At 36.9% G+C, this 21,991-nt stretch overlaps 3 protein-coding genes across 3 annotated transcripts; 1 reads left to right on the forward strand and 2 right to left on the reverse strand.

The window, feature by feature from the left end:
- Window positions 1-124: 124 nt before the first annotated feature.
- lias (lipoic acid synthetase) lies at window positions 125-6,679 on the forward strand. Its single transcript, XM_057332568.1, has 11 exons — window positions 125-251; window positions 487-659; window positions 2,589-2,682; window positions 2,921-3,001; window positions 3,129-3,285; window positions 3,372-3,429; window positions 3,509-3,637; window positions 5,596-5,741; window positions 5,862-5,932; window positions 6,142-6,253; window positions 6,363-6,679. Exons 1-11 carry the CDS (start codon window positions 162-164, stop codon window positions 6,422-6,424), a joined length of 1,173 nt encoding a protein of 390 aa, XP_057188551.1. The 5' UTR covers window positions 125-161; the 3' UTR covers window positions 6,425-6,679.
- Window positions 6,680-6,843: 164 nt separating this feature from the next.
- Window positions 6,844-12,040, reverse strand: ugdh (UDP-glucose 6-dehydrogenase). Its single transcript, XM_057332567.1, has 12 exons — window positions 11,843-12,040; window positions 11,061-11,222; window positions 10,642-10,743; window positions 10,316-10,516; window positions 10,023-10,220; window positions 9,779-9,926; window positions 9,598-9,692; window positions 8,760-8,890; window positions 8,233-8,372; window positions 7,983-8,074; window positions 7,725-7,835; window positions 6,844-7,615 (listed from the first exon to the last, which is right to left on the reverse strand). The coding sequence occupies exons 2-12, from the start codon at window positions 11,220-11,222 to the stop codon at window positions 7,517-7,519; spliced, it is 1,479 nt and encodes a 492-aa protein (XP_057188550.1). The 5' UTR covers window positions 11,843-12,040; the 3' UTR covers window positions 6,844-7,516.
- Window positions 12,041-12,680: 640 nt separating this feature from the next.
- Window positions 12,681-20,755, reverse strand: smim14 (small integral membrane protein 14). Its single transcript, XM_057331668.1, has 5 exons — window positions 20,563-20,755; window positions 19,293-19,373; window positions 15,304-15,352; window positions 15,067-15,215; window positions 12,681-14,100 (listed from the first exon to the last, which is right to left on the reverse strand). Exons 2-5 carry the CDS (start codon window positions 19,365-19,367, stop codon window positions 14,062-14,064), a joined length of 312 nt encoding a protein of 103 aa, XP_057187651.1. The 5' UTR covers window positions 19,368-19,373; window positions 20,563-20,755; the 3' UTR covers window positions 12,681-14,061.
- Between the last annotated feature and the right edge of the window lie 1,236 nt (window positions 20,756-21,991).

A 21,991-nucleotide genomic window follows, 5' to 3' on the forward strand; every position in this document is an offset into this window, starting at 1 on the left:
ACACGGCCATACACACAAGCTTGATAAAACTGGTATCACACCCACAGAACAAGTATTTGTCAGTGTTATAAACGTGCCGTGATTTGCAAAGTCCGATTTAATCGATGTCAGAGTAATTGTTGGCAAAGACGAGCGCTCTGGCTCAAGCAGGATCTAAAGTCATGGCGTTGATTAGCCGAAGTTGTGTTGCTGCGGGTCGATATTCGTCTAATCATTTGTTTTTACAGTCAAAATGTTTTGAAGTGTCACATGTAAGTGATTTCTTGCCGTATATTACCTGTACATATACAGCTATACACGTTTTTTCGTTATGTACTGGTAATACAAGGGTCATTGTAGTTATATAGCGTCCGCTGGTTAAACAAATTTAAATGTGTTTAATGTTCTCGATTCATCCCATGTTTTGGGGTGATGATGTCATATCCGACATAAAAGTTTTTTAAATAGTCGGGCTGGAGTTTTCTCATCTTGTGCTGCTGGTCACAGGTTTACTCTAACAGACTGACCACTGCTACCAACACATCGTCCACACTTGCAGAGAAGAAGAAAGAGATTAAGGAGGATGGGCTCAACCTGCAGGACTTTATATCTGGAGAGCTGTCAGAAAAGAGCAAGTGGGAAGAATACAGGGGCAACCTTAAGAGACATAAGGGAGAAAGGTAACCTGATGCAAACCACTTATATTCACTTTCAATAATGCTCAATAGCACTTTATTAATAACAGTTATGGTTTACTGTCTATTATGTGACAGTTCTGTGCAGACATAACAGAGAGCTTGGAATAAACAAAATTATCAGTAAGTGCCATGGTATGGAAAACATTTACCGCACCACAATATTTTTGTCTAGTTTTTATTTATAACATACAGACAGGTATTACACATTTTATTGGGTTTAAATTTGTGTAGTGTTTGTATGATATATAAATGAGTTACAATGGCAAGAAAAAGTATGTGAACCTTTTGGAATTTCATTGTTTTCTGAATAAATTTGTCATAGATGAAGATCAGATCACATTTTAAGTCAAGGATATTGACAAACATAAGGTGTCTAAAAATAATAACAAAAAAATTGAGCTTTCATGTCTTTATTGAACACACTCATTCAACGTGGCAGTGGAAAAAGTAAGTGAACCCTTAGAATTAATAACTGGTTGACCCCCCTTGGCAGCAATCACCTCAACCAGGCGCTTCCTGTAGATGTGGATCAGACCTGCACATCGTTGAGGAATTTTAGCCCATTCTTCCTGGCAGAACTGCTTTAGCTCTGTCATATTCTTTGGACGTCTCATGTGTATGGCCCTCTTCAAGTCAATCCATAGCATCTCTACTGGGTTGAGGTCTGGGCTCTGACTTGGCCACTCCAAAAGGCGGATTTTGTTTTTCTGAAGCCATTCTGTTGTGGACTTGCTCCGGTGTTTTGGGTCGTTGTCCTGTTGCATCACCCACCTTCTACACGGTTTCAGCTGACGTACAGACATTCTCACATTATCCTGAAGAATTGTCTGATATACTTGGGAATTCATCTTCCCCTCAATGATTCCAAGCTGGCCAGGCCCTGATGCAGCAAAGCAGGCCCAAATCATGATGTTTCCTCCACCATACTTTACAGTTGGGATGATGTTTTCATGATGATATGCCGTTCCCTTTCTACGCCAGATGTAGTGCTGTGTGTTTTTCCAAATATTTCAATCTTAGCTTCATCAGTCCACAAAACATTTTGCCAATACCGCTGTGGAGTGTCAATGTGTTTTTTTGCAAACTTCAGGCGTGCAGCAATGTTCTTTTTAGTAAGCAGTGGCTTCCTTCGTGGTGTCCTGCCGTGGATACCCTGCTTGTTCAGTGTTTTACGTATTGTAGACTCATGAACAGAGATGTTAGCAAGTTCCAATGATACCTTCAAATCTTTGGCTGTCATTCGGGGTTGCTCTTGGTGTCATTTTGACTGGGCACCCACTTCTTGGTGGAGTAGCAACAGTCCCAAAGTGTCTCCATTTGTAGATTGTTTGAATTGTAGACTGGTGAATTTCTAAAGTCTTTGAAATAACTTTGTAACCCTGGCCAGCTTTATGTAAATCAACAATTCTTGATCGTAGACCCTCTGAAAGCTCTTTTTGGCGAGGCATGGCTCACATAAGCGTGTTCTTCTTGTGCAGAGCAAACTCCAAAAGTTTGAGGGGTTTTTATCAGTCAAAGTAGCTGTAGTCCACACCTCCAAACTTATTATCTTCAGGAGACTCCAGGTGTGCTAAAACCTGACTCCAATTAGCTTTTTTGAGGTCATTAACTCAAGGGTTCACATACTTTTTCCACAAGCACTACGGTTTTTTGGTTGTTCTCAATAAAGACATGAAAGATCAAAAAAATGTTGTGTTATTATTTTTAGACACATTATGTTTGTCAATACCCTTGACCCTTGACCTTGATGAAGATCAGATCACCCTTTATGACAAATTTATTCTGAAAACCATGAAATTCCAAAAGGTTCACATACTTTTTCTTGCCACAGTATTTTAAAGTTTACATTTGGATCTTGTAAATCCAGTCCATATGTGATTTAGATTTAACCATCTGTGTCTGTTTTCTCAGACTAAGGCTACCGCCATGGCTTAAGACGGAGATCCCTATAGGAAAGAACTACAACAAACTGAAAAACACGCTCCGAGAACTAAACTTGCACACTGTGAGTGTGACACAAAACATGTTTGACACAATAATCACTACCTGATTGTGTTCAACATCAATATTGGAACAGGAATGATTCAACAAAAAATGAAAATTCTGTTATAATTTACCCACCTACATGTTGTTCCTAATATGTATGACTTTCTTCTGTAAATAGCTGCTCTCGTTATTTCTTTTAAATTATGTTCACATATTGTGTAAACAGGAAGTGTAAACAGTTGCTACTATGGTTACAGGTCTGCGAGGAGGCCAGATGTCCTAATATTGGGGAATGCTGGGGTGGAGGAGAGTATGCTACTGCCACAGCAACTATTATGGTGAGTGTTGGTAATACCACACACACACAAAATGATGTCAATATCTCAATATTATAGACATTTTATATATAACTTCCCAAGTAGCAGAATCCTGATTGTTCATCCGTGCTTGATTCTCTTCCCTTAGTTAATGGGTGACACATGTACACGGGGCTGTAGGTTTTGTTCAGTTAAAACAGCAAGACGTCCTCCCCCTCTTGACCCGGATGAGCCATATAACACAGCAAAGGCCATCGCAGCATGGGGACTGGACTATGTAGTGCTCACATCAGTAGACAGAGATGGTGAGAAAACACATAAGACGCAAGCGTGCTACTACCAAAGCTTTCAGACTGATCAAGCAAATGCATCATTTTATTGTGCTGAGCAGATATTCCTGACGGTGGTGCTGAGCACATTGCAGACACTGTGTTAAACCTTAAGGAGAGGTACAGATATTTCTCTGATATTTATGTTTAGGTATGTGTAAAAATGTGATTTTAAAAATGTTGCTATTCGGTGTCCTAGGAACTCTAATATCCTGGTAGAGTGTTTGACTCCTGATTTTCGTGGTGATCTGGCAGCAGTGGAGAAAGTTGCTTTGTCTGGGCTTGATGTTTATGCTCACAATGTAGAGACGGTTAGAGAGTTGCAGAGGTTGGTGCATTTTATTGTGACTATGCAATTGAAAACAACAAAACATGTATTATAGTATTACATTTACATTTATGCATTTGGCAGACGATTTATCCAAAGCGACTTACATTGCATTATATTATACATTTGTATCGCAGTACGTGCAATCCCTGGGATTGAACCCATGACCTTGGCATTGCTAGCGCCATGCTCTAACCACTGAGCTACAGGAAAGCTTTAACAATCTGAAAGATCTAACAATTATGATGTAGAGGAGGGAATGATGGATCTTAGGATCTAACATTTTTTGAATAGTTATAGCTATTATCATTTAAAGGAGTAGTTCACTATAAAATTTCTATTTCATGATAATTCACTCACACCCATGTCGTGCAAGCCGTCCGTGTGTTTATTTATTCTGTCGAAAACAAATTGAGGCTTTTGAGGAAAGCTTTCCAGGGTTGGTTATGGTCCAAATGTCAGTTTTATCGCAGCTTCAAACGGCTCTACACAACACAAGACGATGAATAAGGGTGTTGTCTAGTGAACCGATTAGTCATTTTCCAAGAAAACTAAAAAATTAAATATGTTTTAAGCATAAATATATATGGCTTGCTCTGCCTCGCGCGTCCATAACTTCACGTACTACGTAATCACGTTAGAAAGGTAATGCGTAAAAAAACGTAAGCGGAAGTTCCGACCCAGTATTTACGAGTGTGGAGAAAGAAGACCTTTCAAAAGTTCTTGGATGTTAAATGACACGATATACATCTTTGTGCAAGATTATTGTTTAAAATGGTCAGTTCGTGTGCATATCAGGGATGTTTAAATCTTTTGAAATCTACTTCACGCGTAACCTTTCCCACGTGATTGTGTAATACGGAATTCATGGACGTACATCTCGGAAGCAGTGCAAGCCGTGTATTTATGTTTAAAAATATTTTTTAGTTTTCTTGAAAAATGACTAATCGTTTTGCTAAACACACTTATTCATCGGCTGGCGCCGTTTAGAGCCGTTTGAAGCTGCAATGAAACTGAAATTTGGACCTTAACCAACAGCCCCCCGTTGAAGTCCATTATATGGAGAAGAACCCTGGAAAGCTTTCCTTATAAGCCTCAATTTATTTTCGACAGAAGAAATAAACACACGAACGGATTGTATTTCATGTGAGTGAGTGAATTATCCTGACATTTTATAGTGAACTACTCCTACCAAACAAATCTCATCCCCCCTTCACTGCCATAGTAGGGAAGATAAATACTATGGGAGTCAAAGGGGGATGAGATCTGCTTGGTTACTAACATTCTTTCAAATATCTTCCTTTGTGTTTAGCAGAACAAAGAAATGTATACAGGTTTGGAACAATCTGAGGATGAGTAAATAATGACAGAATTTTCATTTTTGGGTGAACTGTTCCTTTAAATCCATTATGTGTTCTGTCTAAGATGTTATGTGTAATGTCTAGAAGCACAGTTAGTTTTAATAGGGTGATGCGTGATATGGGAAAGTCAAAAGTTGTGTGTATTTTGTTATTTTCTTGCTTTATATGCTTGCTGTTACATACAGTTACCACCAGATGGCAGTAATATTGCCCAGTGAAGCCCACTTGGGGGCCTATACAAACTTCCAAACAGGCCTCAAAATGGGGATAGTTATAATGATTTCATCATTTACTCATTCTCATATTATTCAAAGCCTGTATGACTTTTTCTCTTCAGAAGTTATTTTGAAGTAGCCTACATTTAACAAAATATATTTCCCCCCTTTGACTTCCATTGTATGGATGCAAAACCACTGAGATCTTTCTCAAAATATCTTATTTTGTGTTCAGCAGAGAAAAAAATTATACATAGGTTTTGGACAACATAAAGATTAATAAATAATGATGACAGAATTTTTATTTTTAAGTGAATCTATGCCTTTAAGTTTTTTAAAAGCTTAGAGACGTCATTTGCAGATCTTGATCTATAATCTACAGGTTTGTACGTGATCCCCGTGCAAATATTAACCAATCATTGAGCGTATTACGACATGCCAAAAAGGTGAAACCCAGTGTGCTCACCAAGACTTCCATTATGCTTGGACTTGGAGAGACGGATCAACAGATACATGCCACATTGAAAGGTAAAGTGCGGTAACACTAATTTATACCAGAATTGGAGAACTATATTTATGCTTAGCCCAGGAGGTAAATTACTATGAATAAGTCAGCAAGTGAGCAATTGTTGTTGTTGTTTTTTGCAGAATTGAGGGATTCAGGAGTGGACTGTTTAACACTGGGACAGTACATGCAGCCAACCAAACGCCATCTTAAGGTATAACAACACTACATGATCATAAGGAACCTAATAAGGAGTAATGATAATAAGGAAAGGAAACTTATGTCTTTGAAATAAATATAGTTGTTTCAGGTGAACAGAAAGTTTGAATTGTACATTCACATGCATGTGCTGCATTTACACAGCTGACATACTTTCTGTCTTTCCTCGAAGGCATCGGACTGATTGTGTTTGTCTGTTTGAAGGTGGAAGAATATGTTACTCCGGAGAAGTTTGCATACTGGGAGAAAGTTGGTCAGGAGATGGGCTTCGTCTACACAGCCAGCGGGCCACTTGTGCGTTCCTCTTACAAAGCAGGTAACCTCTGTATAACCTGAGTGCTTTTTATAATGTCCGTGAACCTTAAGAACTGCAACATTATTATTTGTTTAAACATTTTGTTTTGTGGTTTTTACTTAATTCTCAGGAGAGTTCTTCTTGAAGAACCTACTGGAAAAGAGGAAGAGTGAGGAGATGGCAGCAGAGTAATTCATAGTGTTAACTCTGTAAAATTCAAAATAAATCCCTTTTTGTTGACAGTAACATAATATAAACTTCATAAACATTGAATCATTGAACATTCATTTTTTTCTTTACGGCACAATAAAATGCTTGAGAGACTTAAGAGTTGAATGCACATCAATGTTCCAAACAATGTCTTAATGCAGATATTAAACACCTTACATTAACTGTTATTAGATTATTTTAGAAGATATTGTTTAAATAAATGCTTGAATGTTTTAGAAATGAAATTCTGAAACAAATTATGTATAATGTATATTTATCATTTAACTGATATAAACAGGTTATCAAATTGAGGTTATCTTGTCCAAAATATATATTCATTGTGCATGTTTGTTTTCGTTTCAACCATGGTTGTTCTTCCTCATGAAATGAAGTTACAATGCTTCTTTTTGTTGGTCCATATTTATTTAAGAAATCAGTTCTCTGTGATCATTGTACATAACCATTACAAATCTGTACAGTACATGTTTTATAAAAGCTACAACTGAGATTCTACATTAACATACACATCCAAACAATGTATATAGAAATGAATGAATGATTGGTGACTTCATAAGCTACTTGCCCAATACAATCACACGCTGAATTCACGGTGAATGTATACAGCTGTTTGAGTTCTGCCACTTGGTCCCGATATAAAAGTTCCATTTCCTTGTGTCAAACATTTCAAAAACGTGATTCTGTTATTAAAACCACTGACAATTTAACATGTAAACAATACTGCACTACTAAATAGTAGTGTGGCATTAAACAGATTTGTTCTGTGTGCAGGTAATACCGCTAAAACACTAAAAATGCTTACAATTGTGGTTTAAAAATAAATGATTACATGTTTAAAATATGACATAACTGTCTGCATTCACTGCGAACAGCCATGAGAGATAAGCCAGTCACGTAAAAACGTTACAAGCACAAGTCAGATTATTAAACACACACATGGCACATGCATGACACAAGACGGAAGCGTCTGGGGTCACACATAGGTTTTATCAGCAAATTATTTTAATCAAGTGTACAATGCACATGCAGGTGTGTGCATAAGTGCGTGTTGGTGTCTTATGCTTTGGCTTTTTTGCTGGGTGGTTCGAGTCGTGGCACTCCTCCAGTGGGCGTGAAAGTAATCCGGGTGGTCACCTTCTTTCCAATAGTCTCGATCTACACAAACCAAAAACACCGTTGTCACTATGTAAATGTACAAATAAAGATGTCGAGGAAGTGCCCCCATACACACTTTGGTACACGCAAACATGACTCATAGACAGACCTGAAAGCCGAGGTTCTGGAGTTGGACATGCAGGTGGTCCAGGACTCGTCGACCATCAAAGATAAATGCAGGTTTAAGCATCTTGTAATATATTTTCTCATAGTCCAGATCCTGAAAACAAACACAACGTGTTTTGTAATACTTTATTAAAAATACATTGGTATTACCTTGTTTTGGTGCCATAACAATGCCAAGTTGTTTGAAGTTGTAGTATCGTGATTTCATTTGATTCTGAATACAATGTGTGTGTGTGTTTACCTTAAACATGTCCCACTCGGTGCAGATTACCAGTGCGTGTGCGCTTTCACATGCCTCATACGGGTCATTTGTCACAGTTACCAGATCAGATACTGCAAAGAGTGTTATCAAATTAGACAGACAAAGACAAATGATACTTTCCATTTTGCCCTACATCAGATTCAGCAAGACACAGCACTCACACAATCCCACAAGTCTCTCCCATCATACACAAAAATATGAATCTATAGGTAAAGAATGGCAAACACACCTCTCTCAGGGTTGTCTCCAGATATGCTGGGTTGAGACAGGTCCTGCATTATCTGCTCCTTCAGCACTTTAGGGTCATAAATATGCAGCTTGGCTCCTTCGTCCATTAGATACTTAGAGATGTAGATGCTGGATGACTCCCTGACATACACAAAGGATGGATTTACATCATTTTTGAAATGTACGTTCAATTTCAATTGTTGCGCACAATATAATTCTAACATTTTTTATACGAAATGTTCCTGTCATGCTGGTTTTAATGGAGGTAGTAAAGCAGCACAGTCATGCTACACAACACAGGGACAGAGCATGGCATTCTCATCTAACTCTGGATAAAGGCCATGGGTGTGTGTGTGCAAAACATGAGCGTGCAAGCTTTTTTTTAAACAAAGTTGATGATTAACTCAACCTCTGAGGTCTGGCTTTTGAATGGTGTGTGTGTTTGTAGGTGAAAGAGCCATTTTTGCAATGTCATGAATGAGTTGTAATAGAAATGTGATTAATGACTGGGTCAAAGTGTGTTCGCACCTTGTATCTCCTGTATCCTTTTTAAAAGAAAAGCCTAACAGGGCGATTTTCTTCCCTGTAACGGTGTTGAACAGGCAGTCAATGATTCGACAGGCGAATCTCTTTCTCTGATATTCGTTCATGTCAATTACCTACACGTGCAGAAGAAAGTAAAGGGTGAAACAATGATATTGCGTTTTTGCAGCACACAGCATATTAATTTGCGTCCCAATTTGTCTATTATGCTTTGTGTTTTTGTAAGATTTTAAACAGAACAAATTACAACATTTTTAATAATATAACAATTCTGGCATCATTTACTTATCGTCTTTTGCAGAACTGAATTGCTTTTTATACATGAAACAAAAAAGACATGCAGAAGTGTCTAAGCAATGTTTTCCATACAATGCCAGTAAATGGTGACCACAGTTGTCCCATTTTAACTGCATAGAAAAGAGCAGCTTGAACATTTTGCTGAACATCTTTTTGGAACATCATGAGGGTAAATGATGATGATTTGAATCTTTGGATGTTGATATCCAAACAACAGCGGAACCCATTGACTTCTATTTTATGGACACAACCAATGAGAAGTCAATGGATGCCACAGTTTTTTGGTTACCAGCATTCTTCAAAATACTATCTTTTGTGTTCTGCCGAAGAAAGTCATGGGTTTGAGATGACAAGAAGTTAAGTAAATTATGACAGAATTTTCACTTTTGGGTGAACTTTTACCATAAGTTAAACTTTCTTCACAAGCCTTTATTGAATATATGCGGACGCAAAAGAAATAAAATAAAACATTTTGGTCTGTTCCTTACCTAAAACTACTACCTTTTTAAAGTATTTGAATAATTACCTGTTGCCAATATGAAGCAACTTCTGGAAGATTTAACGCCTCACATAGATACACCAAATTCAACACATCCTTCTGAAAACAACTTCCCCCAAAACCTGACACAGAAAAACAGTCATTTAAAGCAACAACTAATGCAAAATTCTTATCTAAAAATGTTTAAAAAAAAGAATAAGAGACTGACCCACGCTGGCTTTAAGGAATTTGCTGCCAATTCGTTGATCCATGCCGATGGCTCTTGCCACCTCCTCAACATCAGCCCCAGTAGATTCACACAGAGCAGAGATGGAGTTTATGCTACTGATTCGCTGGGCTAGGAACGCATTTGCCGCCTAAAACGCACGTTTTTTAAATGTCACAAACCATATTATTATATAATGGTTCATCTTTATTAACTTTACACACATACTTTCTATAAACACTCTCACCAGTTTGGAAAGCTCTGAGGACCAGGTGTTGGTGGTAATGATGCGGGACTTGGGGACCCAGTTTTCATAAACTGCAGAGAGAGCACTGATGGCCCTTTGACCTTCTGGGGTCTCATCTCCACCAATCAGGACACGATCTGGATCCTTCAAGTCCTTCACTGCTGTTCCCTCTGCGAGGAACTCTGGGTTGGAGAGAACCTGCAATCATGGCCATAAATATTGAAGAGAAGAAAGATCAACAACAGCAGAACGTTTAAAAAACATTATATAAACATTCACTAACAACCACACACCTGTAAGTTGAGACTGGGTTTCGTGTTCGCATCAAATATCCTGCGGATGCTCTCGGCTGCACGAACCGGTACTGTGCTCTTCTCCGTAACGATTTTATAGCCGTCCGACACCTCCACGATTCTCCGCGCACACGCCTCAATAAATTTCAGGTCGGCAGCACGACCCTTGCCCATACCGTATGTCTTAGTAGGTGTGTTTACCTAAGAAAGAGAGTTTTTTAAAACATGAAAATTTCCTATTGTATAAAAAGACCTACAAATCTTATGGGATGCATTCTTCACTTCTTGTTTAACACTGACTCATAAAAATCTGTTCTTGTACTCACAGAAATGAAGACCAAATCCGCCTCTTTAATAGCAGAGTCGATGTCGGTGGAATAGAAGAGGTTTTTCCCACGACATGACAGCACCACCTCATTCAGACCCGGCTACAAACAAAAAAACACATTTCATGACTCATGATGTTACAGGTGGACTTCATCAAAATACCACTTCTAATTATTCTTATTTCTAATTACATTAAGGCTTACATTATAAGTGCTTAACTGTCAATCCATTTTGGTTTGTTTTTACAAACAGATGTAAAAAAAAATTCTATGGTAATCGACACAGATGTCATGTTATTTATTTTGGCATAGGGCTTTTCACAACACACACTGTTTTAAAGCAATTTAACAGAAAATCAAACTATAGTGTCTTAATTCTCCAACTGAACTCGTCAAGATGATTCCTTTCATGTCTTTACCTCATAGATGGGCAGTGTGTCAGAGTTCCAGGCTTTGATCCGGGACTCATTCACATCCACCACTGTGACTGTTATTTCAGGACACATGCTGGCAATTACACTACATGTTGGCCCACCGACATATCCGGCTCCTATACAGCAAATCTTCTTAATCTGTACCATCTTCATAGGTAAAAGAAAGCCAAACACAAACACATCAGGTCAGTATAATTAGATACATACACATGAAAAAAGAATGAAGGATAAGCTACTATAGTCTGTAAGCAAAATGCTCTGAGGACATTTCATCGCCTTCGGCAGGGTTCCAGGGGCTCATGGGGAGGTAAGAGGGTCCAGAGTAAGGTATCATATTACTTGCCCCCTGGGCCATTAAGGCTACGGTTATTGACTCTGCTCTTTATCCAACCAAACCCAACCATTAATCACTAATAATAGCAACCAGATACACGTTAAAGAAAAAAATATTGTAGATCCGTTTTCTGATGATGGGTTTAACACGTCGTATTAAAAAATACTGTAGTGTAACTTATACTGTTGATGTTCTCATGTACAAAATGTATTTCTGACAAGTTTCTTTTTCTTCACCTTTTCACCCTTTCTTGACAACCGACTGTCAATTTTATGCCAAAAGCAGAGCAGAGCTTATAACTTGTGAGCAGTTCCGATCAATATTTTAGCTATATCAAGACTCACAGCCAAAAACTTTACATTCAATTAACTTGTAAAATATACAAATATACAATATACAGAATCTTCCATAACTGTAAAAAAAACAGACTTACCTCGTCTCACAGTGAAGTTTTGAGTTAACAGTCGGTGTGATTCAGTGCAGTGTGCAGGTAAGGATCCTCTATCAGAGGTGACTTGTTCCCGTTCCCGAATGAATAAAACTATTATATACTCGACACAAACTCAAACACATTCATTTACTCACGCACGCACTCACACACCCACCCACCGGGCAGGGAAAGCAACGTAAACACTTCTGAGAAGGGCGGGGACAGGACGTATGCTTCCGGGTTAAGTAATGTTTTCAAAATAAGAGTGTAATTTAACTAGATAACGCGAAATAAACGATTCATTCGACTGTGGTTTAAATACAAATGTAAGCGTTTATAAGAATAAGCACTTATTTTGCACTATACAGCGTGTTTAGCATGTCAATAAGCATAAAAAATATGCTTTGACGTTTCAATACGACTCTCCGTTTGACATGGATGTCTGTACAGTGAAAGTACTCTACGGGTGGATAAACGCAATCACTTTCTGTGAGACGTAATATGAGAGATATGGAAACGATTATTGGTCAGTTTGACGCAGAAGTTACACTTGAGAGTGACTCACACCAACCCAAAATAATAAAAAACGAATGCTAGAGACTAAACCAGCACCACCCACAACTTTTTTCATTCCCTGATGAAAAGAAATACGTATTTACATTTAGGCATTTAACAGACGCTTTAATTTAAGAATGAGAAAAATAATGACGCGATTTTCTATAGTAAACAGTACTAAATCCCTAGATACTCCATTTCTGACCCATAAAAACCCAAAATGACTTCTGCTGGGTTTTCACACATTTTCACGCTCACATTTAACAAAAACAAGACACCATTTTATTTTTCATATTTATTTGAAGTAACCAAAAGTGCATAGTTCAAGCCCTTTCTCAGAGCAGTTCATTTAGTACAGTGTACATAGACTAAATTAAATTTACATGCCCTGAAATCCACTAAGCCCTTAAGCCTTGACATCAAAAATGAGTGAACCATTCTGTTCTCTTATTACTTTGCTACAGAACTGTAGATACGGTGACAGTTTATCAGTAAATTACGCCACATTTGAATTTGAACTGTATTTATATTCTATTACCTTTAGTGTGTTTCTGGATGTTCACTTTTTGTATGAGCACAAATTTAAGTAAAGTGCAGTTGATAAGTTTACATCTGAGAATATGTTAAAAAAGAAAATCCCATTCTTTAGCTTATATTGAAAGTCTGGGGAAACAAAAAATATATATATTTACTTTACTGAAATTTAACTGAATTCCACCATCATTTGATGAACAACCTGTAGCCAAAACCACCAAAACTCTGGTCAGAATGACACTTTTTACTGAAACATAAACAGTTGGTATTTACTTGAGATAAATATACAGTATACACGTATATACAAGGTTAATAAATCAGTATAGTCTGAGGTGTGGTAAAGTGTCTGCGCTTTAACTCTCTCTGCCTATGAGCAACAAAACCCAGACCAGGACAACATTCATAACTACGACGACGGTGAACACAGCCAAGTCAATGTGGAATACACCCATTTTCTTATTTCCTCTTGTACGTCATTTATATGGATTCTTCTTGGTAACAGTCACCCTCAAATGTGTGAATCATTTTAACTAAATATGTTTTTAAAATTACCCAATGCAAGGCTTGTACTCCTAAACAGACCAGTGACGTCATGTGTCTTTGAGGTCACAGCTTTGGAATGTGTAAGCTACAAGACCAGAAACACCATCCTCTCTGATCCTATTCAACTCAGTCTATCTCATAATGCATTTAAAAGTACCCCAAATCTCCTGGTGTTATTTAAACTATTCTAGATAATGCTTTTTATTCAGAATTATATATATAGTATATTATAGGGATGAGTCTCATTAGGCTTATGTGTCAGTGTATTACATTAAACAACTTGCTAAATACCTAATAATTCTCTGAAAAAGTAAGAAATTGTAAGATGTTGACTGAGATTTGTAACGGAGTGTAATATTTGAAAATGTTTACCACTCAGACCAATTTGCTTATTTCTTTTAAATATATTGTAGAAAGACACCTTGTTATCCTTGTTAAGTGACTGCATAGACAAGCCTACCATTATTAGACAAAATATTCCAAAATCTGAAACATGTAAAGATTATTATGGAAACTGACAAGTTGTTGTGGTCACAGTAGTTGATTGGGGGAACCTGGGTCAAAAATCATCCTCTGCAGTAGGCAAAATTTTAGTCCACTGGTGGTGCTGGTGGCTCTCTGCCATGATTCTAAAAGGGGAGACAAATGTGATTACAAGAAAAGTCAAGTCAAAGATTAAAAGACAAGATCACCTGTACATTTAGTCATTATTTATGATCCCTCATGTTGTTTTTAGCCTGAATTACTTTGTCTTTGAAATACAAAAGATGGATTGAAATTCACCATGGAAGTAAAATAAAGATGGTTCATACAACTCATCTACTGTTTTTCATGTGTCATATGCTTTGTGTTAGGAACTGTCAGCTGTAAGCTGTTAACCAGTATCAGATTCTTAAGCAAATTATTTAGACCAGTCTGTGACCAGATCAACAGAGTCATTGAAGAAACATGACTTAATAAAATGATTTGTTCATGAATCACATCATTGCTTTCCTAACTAATGAATGTGCAAAGAGCCAAAGAGAATGATTTTTGTGAATAAAATCACAAAATGCCTTTAGGAGATAGCGTCTCGGAATATACTGCACAGTCTTATAAACTACAGTAAATAAATCATATGGCTTCGGAACACCGTGAGGGTGTATACATAATGACAAAATTATTATTTTTAACAAAACTATTCCATTAATGTGAAACCTAAATTAATTATAGCAATTTCCAAAAACTGCTTACAACAATGAGTAAATCCAATTTTGAAGATTTTAGTTGTTATACTTTTAATTGCTTGTCTTTACTGTGGGAGTCATTTTAGTTTATAGATGGTTTCATTGGAAGCACACGCCTGGCCCGAAATTGTCTATGTTTGGTTATAATATAACAATTTATTTTATAATTATATTAATATTAATCATATTAAATTAAAACTACTCAACAGTTATTGATTCTTTGCAGAGGCCTACCAGAAGTTAAGTTTAGGCAATTTTTAGTGACAAAATACGGTTTTATGTTGTTTCATTATTCGGTATCATGATGACTATCTTATACTGATTTAGGAGTTATCAGTATATAGTTATTTATAGTTATTTAGGACTTACACCATGGGGAGCAGTAGGCTTGCCACTGGCTGTAGAGCCCCTTAAACTGGCTGGGCGCAACAGGAAAAGCACAACAGCCAGAACCAGCCATCCCATAATAATCATAGGCAGAGTGATGTCCCCTTCAACTGAGGAGCTTGGGCCTGGCACTGCAACACAGACAAATTCCAAAATGTTACAAAACAGGACAGCGTACATGTAATGTTTGTTCTGTTTTCTTGGGATGGACGGACTTACTCTCCTGAAGGCACTCTGTGTCTGTACAATATGACTGGGACTGCCTCAGCTTGAGAAAGGAATCACAAGGACATGTTCATTTATCAAAAAGACTAAACAAATATATTATACAGGAATGGAATGATAACAGGTTTTAGGACCGCGTGTAAGAGCTTTAATCTTAAAGCAATATTAGAATAAAAACAGATGCTTCTTATGTTAATTATTGGTTGATGTTTAATTTAATTGAAACAATTAGTGGGGGTTTCATGCAGTCATCTTATAAAAAAGCTGTTTTTACACTCCCAAAAAAGAAAACAAAAAGTAAAAGGTTTTCAATATAGAACAAAATCTAGTAGATTCCAGATGTTTGTTCTTACTCCAAAACAACAGACCAACCAACAAAAATCTATGAACTCTACAAATACATAGAATAACATTTAACCACATGGGCCTTTGGCTGAAGCACTTCACCTTCAAAATGAAAATTCTGTCATCATTTTCAAGCCCTCTTGTAATTGAAACCTGTATGACTTTCTTTCTTCTGTAGAACACAAAAGAAGATATTTTGAAAAATGTTGGTAACAGAACAGAACAGCCCCACATTAACTTTCTTGTAAGGAATGCAAGTGAATAGGGGGCTGTTAACAACATTCTTCAGAAAATCTTCTTTTGTGTTCTGCGGAAGAAAGAAAGTCATACAGGTTTGAAATGACAAGAGGGTGAGTAAATGATGACAGAATTCTCATTTTGAAAGTGAACTATTCCTTTAAGCAAAACAACACTAGCTCCCTCTACTGGACCTTTAAATCAAATATGTGATAGTGACAGTGTTTTCAGTCATTTTTACAAAACCGACCTACAATTAAATTACTTTGTTTTTATAATTAAACATGGTTTTAAATACACATTGAAGTACATCTCCCCGCTATAAAAACAGCAATTTATTAGTGACCCACAAACAACAAAACAAGTACAGTTCACCACTAATTCTGTGCGTGACTGAGACATGACTGGGTTTTGGTTTTTAGATTTGGTTTTATCATGTGGTCTACCTGTCTCTAACATTGACATATGTACTGCAGCGTTTTCTGACCACATGCCTGTTTTATTTGATTTTTGTTTCATTCGTAATCTGAAACCAAATGTCCCAACACGTTATTGTCGGTCAATTACCCCTGTAACTATCGAGTTGTTTTCAGATGCCTTTAACAGCATTGATGGGGACTATTTAGTATATTCCTGTGGTCTAAACACTGATTAATTAACCTCTCTGTTTTACTCGACCTGTCAAAATATTTTGGGTACAATTGCTCCGTTTAGGTCTGTTCAACTTAAACCTAAAGTTCAACCATGGTTAAATGATGTCACTCGGGCTGTCAGAGCTGAATGCAGGAGGGCTGAATGCCGGTGGAAGAAAGATGGGCTGCACATTTCTCTGAACATTTTAAAAGACAGGTTGCATAAATATAAAAAAAACTGTTCGATCTGAAAAGTCCAAGTATCTTTTCAAATATGATCTACAACAATTCCCACAAGCCTCGTATTCTGTTCAGCACTATTAATGCTGTCTTGAATACTCCCCAATCTACTTGCCTTCAGTCCTCAGCCGAGATGTGTGAAAACTTTACAAGATCGAGGATGTTAGAGCAAGTATCTCTATTCTCTCTACTGATCCATCTGTCACTACTGTGTGTCCTGCTGTCTTTGATCAGATTGAGCTTGTATCTACTGAATCTTTGCGAGAGATTGTTGGTAAGATGAAACCATCTTTTTGTAGCCTGGATATAATTCCTCCTCAAATAAAAAAAAGGCTTTTGAAACTATTGGATCTAAAATTCAATCTATCGCAAATAGCAGTCTTGCTACGGGAGTGGTACCTCAGTCGTTTAAACATGCATTGTGGAACCAGTGATTAAAAAACCTAATTTGGATTCATTGGTCCTTGCGAATTTTAGGCCCATCTCAAAACTCCAGTTTTATTCCAATATACTAGAGAATGTTATCTATATACAACTGTACTCATTTTTTAATTTACATGGTCTTCATGAGGTATTTCAGTCTGGTTTTAAATCCCTTCACAGCACTGAGACAGCTCTGTTGAAAGTTTTTAATGATTTACTAATTGCCACCGATTCAAGCGACTATGCTGTACTTATGCTCCTAGATCTCACGGCTGCATTTGACACCGTAGATCATGATATTTTGATCTCTCGGTTGGAGCATTGTGTCGGCATAAAGGGCACTGTGTTGAAGTGGTTTTGCTTGTATCTGTGTGGGAGAAGTTTTTCTGTTCGTCTTGGGGATTTTATGTCCTCTTCTGCATGTCTTTCATGTGGGGTGCCCCAGGGCTCTATTTTTGGGCCTATTCTATTTTCTCTATATATACTTTCTCTAGGATCCATTCTTAGGAAGTATAATATCGGGTTCCATTGCTTTGCAGATGACACACAATTATATCTGCCATTGAAACATACAAACTCTATACCGCCACTTTTGTGATGCCTTGAGGAAATTTAAGCCTGGATGAAGGCAAATTTTCTAAAATTTAACAAAGACAAGACGGAAGTTATACTGCTTAAACCAGGGGGCGCCTGTGGGCTCCTGACCTGGACTTGTATGTTTTAAAACCATTTGTTAAGCCTTCTGTAAAAAACTTGGGTGTTTTAATGGATAATGAATTTAAAATGGACAAACAGATTAATCTGGTAATTAAATCTATTTTTTTCCAGCTGAGGCAACTTTCTAAGGTTAAATCTTTTCTGTCTCTTAAAGATTTTTAAAGGGTTATACACATTTTTATTTCGTCCCGTCTTGACTACTGCAATGGACTGTATGTAGGCATTAGCCAGGTCTCCCTCACCAGACTGCAGATGGTTCAGAATGCTGCAGCTCGTTTGCTAACAGGAACACGAAAAGTTTTGGCCTCTCTTCATTGGCTTCCTGTTAGGTTCAGAATTGATTTTAAGATTCTTATTTTAGTTTTTAAATCATTAAATGGTCTGGCACCGTCATATCTGTCATACACTACGTTGAGGGGTCTTAGGTCCGCCGACCTTTCATTGTTAATTGTCCCGTGTAAGATTAAAGAGTAGAGGTGACAGGCAGTGGCGGGGCCTAAACTTTGGAATATTCTGCCTCTACATGTTAGAAACGCCCAAACACTCACTATTTTCAAGTCCAGTTTAAAAACCTATTTTTATAGTTTGCGGTTTAACTTTGTGTGAGAGCTGCTATTTGTATTTCATTTTAATCTATTTTACTCTCATCTTATCTTCCGAACTTTTTAATAGTTTGTCTTTTTGATATTCTTATACGGTATTGCTTATGCTTGTACAGCACTTTGGCAAACACTTGTTGTTTCTAAAAAGTGCTTTATAAATAAAGTTTGACTTGACTAATATTTATTCTATTATTAGTTCTCTCAATGTTTCTCAACCTTGCTGACTCCAAGGCCCACCATTTGATTCAAAAATACTTACAAAAACTCAAAATTTCTACCCAATAAAATATTTTAGAGCTTGACATTAACTGGAAAAACGTTAATTCATTATAGAAAAACAAGATATTTCTAAGTATTTGGCCATATACTGTATATGAAGCCCCTTTGTTGAGAGCCACTGCTTTAACCCCTAATTTCAAACTTAATGTCCAAGACTCAATTTTGACTAATGAATCACAGTGTAACAAATTCACAATGGACAAAAGAGATGCAAACTACAGGATATAAATTAGACACAAGCACAGAGACTTTAGTGTTGTTGGTGGTGTTGAAATAGTGAGGATAACGAGTCTAATAATTATGTACGGGCGAGAGTAATGCCGGTCTGATAAGGTGAAAGGAGGTGAGGGAGAACCAGAGAGAGGCGTGGTAGTGTGAGGGAGAGTATGATGGAGGTGTAACACAGAGATGGATCATTTGTTTTAGTTCATTACATATAAAGTGGCTAATGTGAAGTGCCATTAAATGGAACAATGTTATGTTGTTTGAAAAATATGGAAGAACTCACCAGGTTGATGAGCCTCCTCATAGCATGTTCATGAGAGCAAATGCACTCACAGGGGTCAAAACCTCCTTCTGCCATCCAATCCTAAATAAAAACAGGTTCCACACGCTCAAAAAATAATAATAAAAAGTACAAGGCCCGGTTTCACAGAAACGGCTTAGTTTAAGCCAGGACTATGCCTTGGTTGAATTAAGATATTTATGTCGCTTTTATAAAAATCCCTTAGAAGGATACATTACTGGTGTGCATCTAAAGACAAAACAATGGCACTGATATATTTAAAATATGTAGTTGCCATCCATTGTTTTGTGTCAAGATGCACACCAGTATTGTTTTCATATAAGCCATTATAATCAAAGTGACTTAAATATCCTAATTTAACTAAAGCATAGTCCTGGTTTAAGATAAGCCTTGTCTGTGAAACCGGGCTAATAAAGCACAAACACAAATGGATGGGTGTGGACAATTATGGCTTCAGGTGTAGGATCTCGGATGACACACATTCAAATAAGCAATGCTGATGTAACTTTAGTAGCAACTACAAGACTTCCTATTGGCCAACAGTTACTGTAACGCAGCAATGACTCTTTTCCTATATGTACCATTTTAGAGAGGCCTAATCTTGATACATAATTATTGTCAATCTGTAGTGTGTATATATTTGTTTGTTTCGTTTGTCTCCTTGCAAGCGCAGACTGGGTAAAAAACTGAATACCTGCAATACCTGTTTACTTAAATAGCAAAAAATGTAACGGCTTAAAAATTATTGTCTTAAAATGATACGAAATTAAAAATATGCCTGGTTTTACAGAATAGGTAAGGTTATTTAAAAATGTAAATGTAACTAAGGAACCATTAACTAGGGGTTTTAATAACTTATTTTTTTTGTTTTTGTCTTCCTCTTTCGAAACAAAGTTTCGAAGCAAGCAGCTTACCTTAGCCTTTACATGTTTACATAAGTTTACTAAATTAATTCTTATATATCATGTATACTGTTATATAGCCTATACTTTATAAACAAAATAGAAAATAAATGATGGCAATAATAAATGATAAAAAGCACATATCTTCCTTTCATGAGAAGCGCATATTTTTTTGGTAAAAGCAGTTTGCAGTAGTGATGTATTTGATCCTTAAAAAAGAAGGAATAGTTCATAAAAGAACAATTTGGAGTATGATACAAAGAAAGCGTTGGAAACTAAAAAGGAAATGCATCAATAAGTCACCAATCCCAATGCAAAACAAAATTGATGTGCAAAGAAAGATGCCTTACCGACTAGTTCGACAAACTCACTCGAAGAGATTTAACACCATTCGCTTTAAATCAGGAGGACCGATGTGTGAATTTTGAACCCCAGCTCTAGTCGCACAGACAGAATTCAGTGCAATGTTCCTTGTGTACACACTGTTTTTGGCACTGGGCCGCAGCTCCGGCTGCTGTTCCGTCTGTGTGTTGATAAGGATCAGGGAACCAAAACTGTATATCTTACTATGGTGAAGGACAGGTTTATGAATAGTAAACAGGTTGTGCCGGCGTTGATTGGTATCCATTTTAAAGCTTTCATTTACGTGACCAAATTAATATTAATTATGTTTGTATTAAATATTTCCAGCCCCATTTCCTATATTACCGGCGAACTCAACATTAAGTGATTAATATACATGAGACACGCATCCACGTGATTCCACCATAGTAGGATTCGTAAATGCGCATCAGGGAATGCGAGAGAGCCACGTCGCTCTATGACGTGAGATGTGGCGGATTTTGTAAACTCGACATGCCGTTGCTTTTCTCACCGCGGACCACATCAGCATGCTGCATTGCTGTTTACGTTGTTGTACATATTACAAAATACACTAGTATTTTATATAAGGGAAGGGATACAGACCGATTACACAGTCAGGGAACAGAATTCAACCTTTATGTTTACAGTTCCAAATGTACAGTTAGCATAATAGCTGGAGAGTTCAGACGCAGTGATTTTTTTTAGTGATAATAAAGTTTGGGTGTTCTATGCGGGTAAACAGCATATAGGGAAATGTTATTGTGTCTCCTAAACCCACTTCAAAGATGCTGAAAGCCTCTATTTGCTCGTATGCGTGTTGTTGAATGTTTAAATAGAGAGCAGAATACAACCAATGATCTTTCAGCTGCGCTGACAATACAGTCAAGTGTCATTTCCTTCTGTTGATCGTTCCAAACCACAGGCTGAAAAAATAAAGCAAGTGCATGAATGATTCATGATGACATTGTAAAACTGTCATTAGTGCTTTGTCCTTTTAGATATTTTTTTATTATGTAGGGCTATAGCCTAGCATGATTAGATTTTTTAAATATTATGTACAGTATATAAGCATCATTAGATAAAAGTTTGCTGTTTTTAATTTTTATAACCTTAATAGTCAAATCTTATGTTTCAGCGAAAAGTACACGTTACAGTTAGGTGCCATACTACCCAAAGATTGAGATTATTATAATTGACCTAAATGATGAATATTATTATTTACACAAATATAGACATATAGATTTGGCTTTGCAAACCATAATTGTTCACCCTAAAACAACTCCACAATGAGATTAACTTTGATGTCCAAATGAAGAGTTATTTCCAAAATGAGATAACTTTTTTCAAAAAGTCATGTTTTTTATTGTGCATTCCAATTAATATCAATCAAACTGCAGTTCGTTTGTTTTTATTTAA

The sequence above is a fragment of the Triplophysa rosa genome, linkage group LG4 (assembly GCF_024868665.1).
Source record: "Triplophysa rosa linkage group LG4, Trosa_1v2, whole genome shotgun sequence".
NCBI lineage: Eukaryota > Metazoa > Chordata > Actinopteri > Cypriniformes > Nemacheilidae > Triplophysa > Triplophysa rosa.